The sequence below is a fragment of the Ciona robusta genome, chromosome 6 (assembly GCF_009617815.1).
Source record: "Ciona robusta chromosome 6, ASM961781v2".
Classification (NCBI taxonomy): Eukaryota; Metazoa; Chordata; class Ascidiacea; order Phlebobranchia; family Cionidae; genus Ciona; species Ciona robusta.
In genome coordinates this window covers 1,063,335-1,074,954 of record NC_143240.1, presented here as the reverse complement: position 1 = coordinate 1,074,954, position 11,620 = coordinate 1,063,335, and the positions used below count along the sequence as shown (strand labels likewise).

At 35.2% G+C, this 11,620-nt stretch overlaps 1 protein-coding gene across 1 annotated transcript; it reads left to right on the top strand.

Annotated features, from left to right (window-relative positions):
* Positions 1-359: 359 nt before the first annotated feature.
* On the top strand, positions 360-11,090 carry LOC149734693 (uncharacterized). Its single transcript, XM_089880096.1, has 13 exons — positions 360-719; positions 1,224-1,369; positions 1,695-1,811; positions 2,161-2,316; positions 2,721-2,852; positions 3,598-3,756; positions 4,186-4,813; positions 5,491-5,601; positions 6,158-6,382; positions 7,255-7,418; positions 7,958-8,081; positions 8,755-8,834; positions 9,138-11,090. The coding sequence occupies exons 1-13, from the start codon at positions 514-516 to the stop codon at positions 9,914-9,916; spliced, it is 3,027 nt and encodes a 1,008-aa protein (XP_089736222.1). The 5' UTR covers positions 360-513; the 3' UTR covers positions 9,917-11,090.
* Positions 11,091-11,620: the final 530 nt, after the last annotated feature.

Sequence of the window (11,620 nt, the reverse complement as noted above, 5' to 3'; positions counted from 1 at the left end):
ACCTACTATAATATGTTCATAGTTCAAAACATGATTAGGAAATATGGGATATTATGTGACGGTATCCATCTTACTCTACATTTAAATTTATGAGATTAATTATTTTTGCGATGCGTTTAGTAGCCATGTCTATACGAGGGTAAAAAGAGTTATTTATTTATTTGTTTGTTTGTTTAAACTGGTATAAAAATTGCTTTAAACCTTTATCTTTAACATTTTAAATAAGCACTGTCCGGCTGTCAGTGTACACCAGTTAACGCGCCAGCCTTTACCCAGAGGTTTCGTGTTCAAGGCTTGTTGCTGCTACCGTAGTGGGCGTATGCGGGCAAGACGCTTAACGGTAATTGCTTCAACCCGGTGGTCACTAATGGGTTATCTTAATTGCAAGCAATGAAGCAATACAAAAATATGCTCCGAATATTTACATACGTGATAACTTGTAAGCTGGCACGAGATTTATGAAACAGAACAGTCGTGTTATAGCGACTGTCGTTTTCCGGCCACACGAGGAGGATGAAGCAAGTTACATTCATTATTCATTCAGACTGCGTTTTGGACCTAACCCTTGTACTTCAAACACCAATCGTTGCTTACAACGAAGAAGTTGTCATGAAATGTGTTGGGAGCAACACCTTGTTTCACCCATTGTCGTTTCCGTTTAAAGTGGAGGCAGATATTGGACGTGGAACAAATTTAACTCATCAGAGAGTATATGGAAGGTAATAGAGAACGAATTTCTCGGCGCCTGCCTCTGACCCAGAGGCCAGCAAAGCTATTAGGTTTAAGGCTTGTTGCTGCTACTGTTTTGGGGTATGTGTCCAAGGGCAAATAACCGAAATTGCTTCAACTCAGTGGCATGCTCAAAGATACTTGCGTTGGTCTGTAGAACCAATGTATATATAACTGTAGTTATATACATTGGTAGAACCCTGCAGTTAAACTCTGCGTTTTTATTCTTTCATTTCTAACAAATGGCTGTTAACTTAGACAACATATCGGTATAGTAACCGCTGGGTTGGAGAAATTACCATTAAAATATCTTTCCCAATGACAGACACTGACAAAAATCCCCCCTGTTGAAAGGCATTTGCTTTCGAACTAGTTAGTAGTTAGGAAAATTTCCGATGTGTTTTATAACTTTTCGATATATGGATATGAGTGTTAACCATTTAAGCCTCCAAAGTAGTTCTACATGAACGTTTTTGCATTTTGTGTTATTCTAGAATTGAACCAGAGTCATGGCCTGGGAGACAAGTGAAAATTTTCGAATCGGTCCTCGCTGAAAAGTTCGGGATATTTTCGTGCACTGGGAGAGATGCAAGTTCTGGAGAAACGACAAAAGCATCTGGAGTGATTATGTCCAAAAACGGTAAACTACAAAATATTGCTGCATTGTACTGCTTGTTTGTGATATAGGCAGAATATTAAGTACTGAACCATACCCGTTTTATAACGACTGTCGTTTTCCGGCCACGCAAGGATAAAGTAAGATACTTTTATTGAAACGATTAGAAAAATCTAGGTATATACTTATTTGTTAAAAATTAACGGCCAGACTTACATACATGGAAACTCATAAGCAGGCACGATAGGTGTGTGAAACAGAACATACATGTTATAACTTTAATATTGCATTGTTTTACTACGCAAGGATAAACAAATTAATGCATTTATTTATTAACATTACATTCCAGCGCTCATTTTCCCAACCTCACTAAGCTACCGTGCTTCTATCAACGAATTAATCACGTTGAATATGATCCAAGCACAGAGAATGCCAATTGATGAACTAGTGTGGTATCATTTGTTGAGTAAGGATTATTTTGTTTTTTTAACAATTCAGAAAAAATATGCCTATCTTTAGGGCCTTATGGCTGTTGGGGTAATGGGTCAAATCTGGCCCAAATTGGATATTTCCTGACGACGACTTCACCCATACAGAACAGAAATATATTATGGGTCTCAATTAGTCTATCTTTTAAAAGGTTTCATTCTTTGCCATTTTTTTCAATTTTTTCAATTTTTTTTAATAAGGGACTGAAGATGCCATTTTGGTGAAAAATATATATAATATATTTTAATATTCAATTGGTTGGACTTGATCTTTGTCTGTTAAGTTTTCCTAGAACCAGATCTTTTTAAAATTATTCTCTGTTATAGATTATGCATCTCCTAGAAGATTAGCTGTTGGGCAACTTCAACTAAACATACAAAGTGCCAAAAAGGAAGATTCGGGGCCATATCTCATCTTTTTCCCAGTAAATAATCCAATCAGAAGAGTTCTACTGCAAGCTCTAACTAGAGTTGTTGTCCGAAGTAAGATTTTAAATATTTATTTGTGCAAATTATGAGGTAATTCTTTGCAACATTATAAAGTGCACCATAATTATGGAAATGTTTTAAGGTTTTAGAACTTTAGAAAGGTGTAGTCACATTTTAATGGGCAATATTTTTTAAACTTTGTAGCAAATTTTAGTGTTCTTTTAATAAAAAGTAACTTTTACAAAAGTTTCCGATTTTCTGAAAAGGCAAACATTAGTTTTAATTCTATTTGGGTGAGGTCCTACATTGAGGCCTGCCAATAAGGGACCTAGGGTTCAGGCCAAAGTTGGTCTATTTAAATATATATATCTTTTAGATTTAGGCCAGAGTTGATCCAATTAATTTATATTTTCATAGATTCTCCCGATTTTTTCCATCTAAATATATTTCATTTTCAGATTGTATTGCTGACATGTTTGGAGGAAATTGTGATCAAGTTTGCCCTTCTTGTGAAAATGGAGGAATCTGTGATGATGTATCAGGAAATTGTATTTGTCCTCCAGGATTTATGGGAGAGTTATGTCAGTTAGGTGAGTTATGGATGTTTATTGTGAGTTTATGCTCAAAATTGTGATTTTTATTCAAGTTTATAATTCCTAAAAGAGATCCTCTGTCATTCGTTATAATTCTGAAAGAGATCTTTATTTTTGACATTGGTTTTAAATCTGAAAGAGATCCTTTAGCATTAGTTATGATTCTGAAAGAGATCTTTTAACAGTAGTTATGATTCTGAAAAAGATCTTCTGGCAATAGTTTTGATTTTGAAAGAGATCTCCTGACAGTATTTTTAACTCTAAAAGAGATCTTCTGGCAAGAGTTATATTTCTGAAAAAGATCTTCTAGCAAGAGTTAATTCTCAGAGATCTTCTGAAAATAATTATCTCCTGAAAGAGAGATTTCTTCTTCTTCTGGCAACGTTTATAATTCTGATAAAAATCTTCTTACAGTAGTTATTATTATAAAGAGATTTTATCTTTTTCCATTAGATAAATGTAATAGTTAAATATCTCATTCAGAATTATAAATCTTGCCGAAAGATCTCTTTTAGGATTATAACTATACCTACTACAACATCATATACTTAAGAGCATATTTGTTGTAACTTAAAGATACTAGGTTTAAATCCCAATACAGGTAAAATTATTCACATGAAAAGAAAATTTGCAAAAAAAATGGTTAAAAACCTGCTTTGGGTAAAAAACTATACCTTAGAAAATTCTTCAATCAAAACATGGCTACTAAACCTATGATGCAATAAAATAAAATACTTTTTAGGATGTGGTCCAAATAAATTTGGAAGAAGATGCCAGTATCTTTGCTCCGAGGATCCGGGAGCGGATCAGGATGCTGGATGTAAAGGAAAGATGTTTTGCTTGGCAGATCCTTATGGTTGTTCTTGTTCAACAGGATTTTCTGGGATAATTTGCACTTTAGGTGAGGGTAGAAATTTTAATGTGTATATTTTGAATGAATGTAACTTACTTTATCCTTGCATGGCCGGAAAATGACAGTCGTTATAACACGAGTGTTCTGTTTCATACACCTCGTGTCAGGTTATGAGTTACCATGTATGTTACTTTGTGGGTGACTACTTTTTATATATGGCTGTAACCTGAACAACCCATAAGTGCACTGGGTTGGAAAAATGTACGAAAAAAGTTATGTGGTTTTAGTTAACGAGCCAACCCCGACCTAAATTTCAGGTTTCGTGGCATGCAAAACTAGAGTCTCAACCATATAGAACAGAGATTATGTGTTTTGACAATTTGGATATGAGAGTGCTTATATCTTTAAAAAATATATTTTCTGTCACTTAGTTTTTTCACGTTAAAATAATGTTTTCATGACTTAAATTGTTTCCAGAATGTCCTAAGGCCAAATATGGAGAAGGGTGTATGCGTGACTGCCATTGCCAGTCAGATGAATGCAACCCATACACTGGAGTTTGTTTACATGGCTGTTCTGAAGGGTGGACAGGCTCAAACTGCCAACAGCCTTGCCCTGACAACTATTTTGGCATAAACTGCAACAGAACGTGCGGATTTTGCACCAATAACGGTGTCTGTGATATTTTCACTGGACACTGCCCTTTATTTAATGAGGATTCTTCTAACACAGAGGAATATGTCACTGTCTGTCAGTTCAGTTACTTGCCTCCATTTTGTATTGAAAAATGCAGAAACGGAACTTGGGGAGAAGACTGCAGAAATAACTGTCATTGTAGGAATAATACAGCGTGTGACGTAGCCACTGGTTCTTGTGAAGAAAGCAAAGATAATACGGCTGGTATTACATGCGAGCCTGGCTGGCAAGGGGGAAAATGTGACGAACCATGTATGCCTGGTAACTATGGGGAAAAATGTTTACTCGAATGCGGGAATTGCATCAACGGAAGTAGCTGTCACCATGAAAGTGGGGAATGTATTGTAAATAACGGATCGTGTGAAAAAGGTTTTAAAGCAAAGATGTGTGTTTCGTTCTGTGATGATGGGTGGGTACATTATTTCATATGTTTTTAAACTGGGTGTGCACCCCCATAGGGAGTCGTGTAAGACTCGGAAAAGGGGGGAGCGAAAAACAATAAAATAAAGTGTTATATTATAACATATTTAATAACACATGTAACACTAGTTTAACAAAAAGAGCGGCACGAGTTTTGTTGGGATCTTCATTAAGGAGGGTGCTTCAAAAAAGTTTAAGAACCCTGGTTTAATACGTATTCAAAAAAGTTTAAGAACCCTGGTTTAATACGTATGTTTTTACCAATGCTTTAGGACAGTTAAAGCATTTGCCCAATTAGAGGATTTTGGCCTTTTTTTACTCCTAATTTAAAGATACCGGGTTCAAAGCTTGATGCTGCCACCATTGTAGCCTTGTGTGTCCTTGAGACACTGAAAGGTATTGCTTTAACAAAGTGCTCACTAAAAGTCACAAAAACTTGTTTATAAATTAGTGTATACAACGTTTTGCTGTTACCTTATACACCTCGTGCCCGGTTTCAACTTTTAAACTGGTAAAGGTCTTGCTAAAAAACATACACAACAGCAGCGTCTAGCTTTGAACCTGGTACCCATTAGTTTTAAAACAAGAGCTAAAGCTACTGTGCTACAGTTTAAAACTATCTACAAAATAAGTTTTACATTTAATGTTAAAAATTTCAATTTCTAGATTTTTTGGTGAAAATTGTTTAACTCCTTGTAACTGTGCTAATGGTACAACATGTAATCCAGTTACTGGGAAATGTTCAGGTTACTGTCAACCTGGTTGGACAGGAATAAGGTATATACTGCTTTATTTTATTGGACTATTCATTATGTAGTTTTAGAAACTGGGGCATTAATGCTTGTATTAAACTTTTGAGAAACAGTGTTTTGCTCCTGGCACTTTTTAGTTCCTAAGTTTTTCCTCATTTTTTACAGTTAATAATATGATACAACCATAAACGGTTTAGTAGCCCTGGTTTAAATGGTAGTCACTTATGGGTTATCTACATTGTCAGTCATATATTACAAAAAAAATCCTTCCAAAATATTTCCTCAAAAAAAATCTTTCAAATACTTTCGATTTATTTAACTCACAAGGTTACATAAGTCGTAAGCAGACTTGTGGTGTATAAAACAGAACACCTGTGTTATAACAACTGTCATTGCCCCACCACACAAGCATAAACAAGTTACATTTATTTAACCAACCACAAAATTACATATGCAGTAACTTGTAAGCAGACACAAGGTGTATGAAACAGAACACCCAAGTTATAACAACTGCCATTGCCCCACTACACAAGGATAAACAAGTTACTTTCATTTATTTAAATTTATTCAATCTATTTCAGCTGCTGGGAGTCTTGCCCTACAGGTACTTACGGTCTAAACTGTTCTCAAGAATGTGGGAACTGTTTGGAGACCGATAATGGCCCAGTTTGTGATTTAGCGTTCGGGACTTGCAATGCTGGTTGTAGGAGGGCATGGACTGGAGCACGTTGCTTAAATGGAGTCCTATGTGCTCAAAAACCTTGTTTAAATGGAGGCAGCTGTGAACAATCCGGGGATATATATAGGTAGGTAGAATAATAATCATAACTTTATTCGACTGTTTAATTACATTAGTAAAGATTTTGAAATATTTTAAGCAAAAAGACAGGATATAGTGATAAAACAACATGAGTTACAGATAGCATAGTATAACATATATTTGTATTTGTTTTTTTTTTGAGGTAGCGAAGATCATGTTATTTAAACCATAAATAGATGGGAATTAACAGAAAAATACATTTATTAAAACACGCTAAAAGTGGTGTGAGAAAGAAGGTCAGTTTAAAAGGGTGGCTGGTAAACTTAAAACCAAGAAGATGTCGTTTATTGTTTTGGTTGGGAAGTTTTTGTGTTACGGTGTGTCCTTGGGAAAGACACTTTTCGGTTATTATAACCTATTAGTCACTAATGGGTTGTTCAAGTTGTTGGCTATCGACCAAAAAAATATATAAAAAAAAACAATTACCCACCAAGTTATATATAGTAGAGTGGGGGAAGATGGGACACCTTTAACACATAATATCCAAACATCCTGATTGTATTTTAAACAATTAACATTGGTCTATGGGAGTCGTGAGGATACGGTTTTATATTTCTTTGAATATTCTTTGTTTACTACTTAATGGAACGAGAATATAAAGATAAAAGGTGTCCCATCTTCCCCCACCCTACTCTACATGGTAACCCGTAAGCAGGCACAATGTGTTTTAAACAGAACACCCGTGTTATAACAACTGTTTTTAAATGTTTTTGTTTAGGTATGTTTTAGATATGATTCTTATTTTTTAAATGTTTTTTTTTGTTGAATTTTTTTTTAAAGTTATTATTTTTTTGTGTTATTTTTTCCTTATTTTCTAAATGTTATTATTATTTTTTAATCTCCTAGTTGCTTTTTCAGATGTCATTGCCTGGTGGGATATTCTGGCTCGCACTGTGAGGAAATAATACCTGTTTGTGACTCAGCACCTTGTAATAACAATGGAACATGTATTGAAAATTCGCTGAATCATACTTTATTCAACTGTTTGTGTGTTGCTAACTATACTGGCGATTTTTGTGAAGGTGTGTACTATGATGTATTGTGAGCATACGGTCTTATAATTCTTTGAAATTTCTTTGTTTACTACCAAATGGGATAAAAAAATAGAATGAAAATGTGTCCCATTTCCCCCCCCCCCCCTACTACATGTATTTAAAAAAAATTGTGAAAAAATAATTTTATTATAAAAACGTTTTTCTGCCTTACATTGAGACATTATCAGGGCATAACACAACAAACCGAACACAAAAAGTAAGCTCTTGTTTTTTTCCTAAATCCTTTCTCTTATTTGGTTTAATTAATTTGAACTCATAATTACAGAGACAAATAAAATAAAAATATACAATTTTTTCTAATTTTTATTTGCACTAAAACCTAATTCTTCACAAAGTAACATATTTGGTAACTGGTATGCGAGCACGAGATGTTTAAAAGAAAAACTCATGTTATAACAACCACTGTTTTATCTCTGCAACGCAAAAATAAAAGAAGTTACATTCATTCTTTGTATTCAAAGAGATAAACAAAGCGAAAAAACAAACAAAATTTTCTTACATTCCAGTTGAACCAACGCCATTGGAGACAATTGATCCAGATCAAGATGATTTTCCTCTTGCTCTTATCCTCACTTGTCTCTTCCTATTCATCATTCTGAGCTCAATTTTCCTCATTTTTAAATATCGTGGGTAAGTTTAGCTCTTGTTTCGGTGCCGTGGCATAGTGGTTAGCGCACCTGCCTGTAACCCAGAGGTAATGGGTTCAAGGTTCGACACTGCTACCATTGTGGGCCTATGTGTCCTTAGGCAAGACACTTAACGATAATTGCTTTAACCCAGTGGTCACTAATGGGTTGTCCAAATTATCAGCCATACATAAAAATGATAAAAAAATAATAATCACCCACAAAGTAACATACATGGTAACTCGTAAGCTGGCACGAGGTGCTAAACCTGTGTGATAACGACTGTCGTTTTCCAGCCATGCGAGGATAAAGTAAGTTACATTCATTCATTCATTTTTGTTATATTATTACTTATTATCAAGTTATACCACAAATATTCTATTATACACCATATATGTTGGCTTTGTACACCTTTTTTAATTTAGGAGGTACTAAGTAATTTTTTTTGGTAATATACTAACTTTGTAGGTGTTACATGTTCTACACAAAAAATACTATATATAATGTTATACAGTTTAAGTTTAAATAAAAAACAGTTATGTATTATATCTAGCAGTTTGAGATAGTGGTTTAGGCAGTTAACTATTTACCATAGAAAATATATTGAAATAAAAAAATTGATTCTGTATTACTTGAAATTCTTTTTTTATTTAATTATCTAATATATGTTGTACCAGCAAAAAGAAACAATTATCAATTTCCCCAACACCACTGCCTGAAGAAAATTCCTCAGAAACAATTGAAACACCAATTCAAGGTAAATTTTAGCCTATTTTCATTGTTCTATGTATTCTCTATGGGTAAAGTCCCACAACAAGGCATGCCAAATACATGAATCACTTTTTTTCAGTTAACTTACAATTTATTTTTATAGTTGGACAACCCATTAGTGACCACTGGTTTAAAACAATTGCTGTCAAGTGACCTAACATAGGACTACAAAATGTAATGGACAAAAATCAAGTCCAGCCAATTGTATAATAAAGGTTTATATTTCATTGTCAAAAAAAAGGATTTTTAACATCCTAATCTTTGCACTTTTTATCGCCATATATAATAGAACTACAAGAACCAGAAGAACCACAGAAAGTTGAAACACCAGAACCACAAGAAAGTATAAATTCTGAACCAGAAACACCAACAGCAGAAACACCAAAACTAGAAACATCAAAACCAGAAACACCAAAACTGGAACCACCAAAACCAGAATTACCACGCACCAATACAGGGATCAAATTTTCTGACATGAGTATTCCGCCGAGCGAAACAATTGCGCATGTGACACCAATGGACCACAATACCGTTTCATCCTCACCAGATGTCTCTATTGAGCCAGAGTCCGCGAATGTAAAAAAAGTTTCCGAATTTCAAAACAAAATTTCAGAAAATTTTGACGACCCCTTTAACTCAATAACACCGCTCCCCAAAACAAGTTCGGTTGTGGCGCCACCACTGCCCCCTTGTGGCCCAACAGATGAGGTAGAGGAGCAGAGCAACATTCGGAAGTCTGTACTTCCAGCTCCAAGGACACGTTTTGATTCCCAAACTTTAAGTCGGCTTAGCGAAATAAGCCTTTATAATTTTTACAACTCCCGCAGGTCTTCTGTGCATCCTCTCGGAGCAAGTCTGCAGCGAGATTCTACTCTCTCTTCCGGAGGATGCGCTCTTAGGGACTCCCGGAGGACCCCTGTTTTAGGAGTTCCGACCAGGGACTCAAAATTGCTCATTACAGAGTCTCGAACTGCAGACGAGGAATTTGAAATGGAATCAAGAAAAGGTTCGATGGTGGGAAGAGGAAATTTTGTAAGAGCGAGCATTTTTTCAGCTTCGAAAACATGAAAATCCATAATCCGGTCAAGAAATGGTTGTTCTTTTCCATCTTTGCAAAAATTTAAATTAAAATTTGATTTAAAAAAAAAAATCTGAAAAAAATAATTTGTAATATTTTAATTAGAGCAAAATATGTGGATTTGGAAACTTTGATATTTTAGAAAATAATCAAGTTGCATTTGGGGTCTTTTTAGACTTTCACATAGTTTCTTTAGTTTGTTTAAGTAAAGTATTTAACTGGATACTGATACCATTGTGCGCGTATCTGTCCTATGGTTAAGACACTTTACAATAATTGTTCCAACCCATTGGTCACTAATAGAATGTCTAAAATAAATTGTCAGCCATGCAGAAATCAATCGCTGACAAAGTAACATTCGTGGTAACTCGTAAGCTGGCACGAGGCGTGTGAAACAGAACATCCGTGTTATAATGACTGTCGTTTCACAATCCACAAAAAATCGATATTAAACACCGTACTGTTTTATAGCTAATTGAATGAACGTAACTTACTTTATCCTCGCGTAACCAAAAAGCGACAGTCGTTATAACAAGGGTGTTCATACACTTCTTTCCAGCTTACGAGTTGAGTTACCATGTATGTTACTTTGTGGGTGATTTATTGTAAATAGAACTCTGTAAGATATTAATATTCATTGTTTGTATATTGTGAAGTGGGGTACTTCATTTTATCAGGGAATTTGATGTATATATATTTGTTAATGTGCTTATATGTGTTTGGTAAGTAAACTTTAATCATTAAAGTATATTGTGTCTTATTTCGATGCTGTTACGACTGTATGTGTCTGTTTACTGAAAGACGTATGTGTTCTAGGGCATGACGCTTATTTGAAATTTCTCCAAGCCGGTGGCGTAGTGGTTAGCGCGCCTGCCTGTAACCATTAGGTAATAGGTTCAAGGCTCGTCGCTGCTACCATTGTGGGCGTATGTGTCCTTGGGCAAGACACTTATCGACAATTGCTCCAGCCCAGTGGTCACTTATGGGTTGTCCAAATTATCAGCCATACATAAAAAAAAATGAAAAAATCCAAAAAAATTAATAATCACCCACAAAGTAACATACATGGTAACTCGTAAGCTGGCACGAGGTGTTAAACCCGTGTGATAACGACTGTCGTTTTCCGGCCACGCGAGGATAAAGTAAGTTACATTCATTCATTAATTCAAGCCAGTGGTCATTAATGGGTTGTCTAAAATTGTCCGCCACATACAGAAAGCTACTGAAAAAATAGATAAAACTTAGTTGTTTTGTGTTTTATTTATGTATTGCCGGTAATTTGGACGACCCATTAGTAACCACTGGGTTGGGAGCATTTGCTGTTAAGTGTCTTGCCGAAGGACACACACGCCAGCAATAGTAGCAGCGACAAGCCTTGAACTTATTACTTCTGGGTTAGAGGTGGTCGCGCTAACCGCAACCTTGTATAACTTATGGGTGATAAAATTGTCGAATTATTTTATAGATAGCTAACAATTTGAAAAACAGTTTAGATACCAGCGTTGCGCCTGAACCCGTAGCTTCTGATCTGCGAATCAAATGAATGAATGAATGAATGAATGAATATGTAACTTAATTATCCACGCGTGGCCACGCAACGACAGTAGTTATAACACCGGCGTTAAATTGATTCTTATGTTCGCTTATGAATATGTGTTACTTTGTAGGAATATTGTGCTGGATTTTTTTCTTTT

Bases quoted from the DNA above. Each gene is read 5' to 3' on its own strand.
- LOC149734693 (XM_089880096.1), top strand. From the start codon at position 514: ATGAAGCAAGTTACATTCATTATTCATTCAGACTGCGTTTTGGACCTA. The intron at 5,602-6,157 runs GTATATACTGCT...AATCTATTTCAG, and splicing joins CCTGGTTGGACAGGAATAAG to CTGCTGGGAGTCTTGCCCTA. The intron at 6,383-7,254 runs GTAGGTAGAATA...TTGCTTTTTCAG, and splicing joins CAATCCGGGGATATATATAG to ATGTCATTGCCTGGTGGGAT.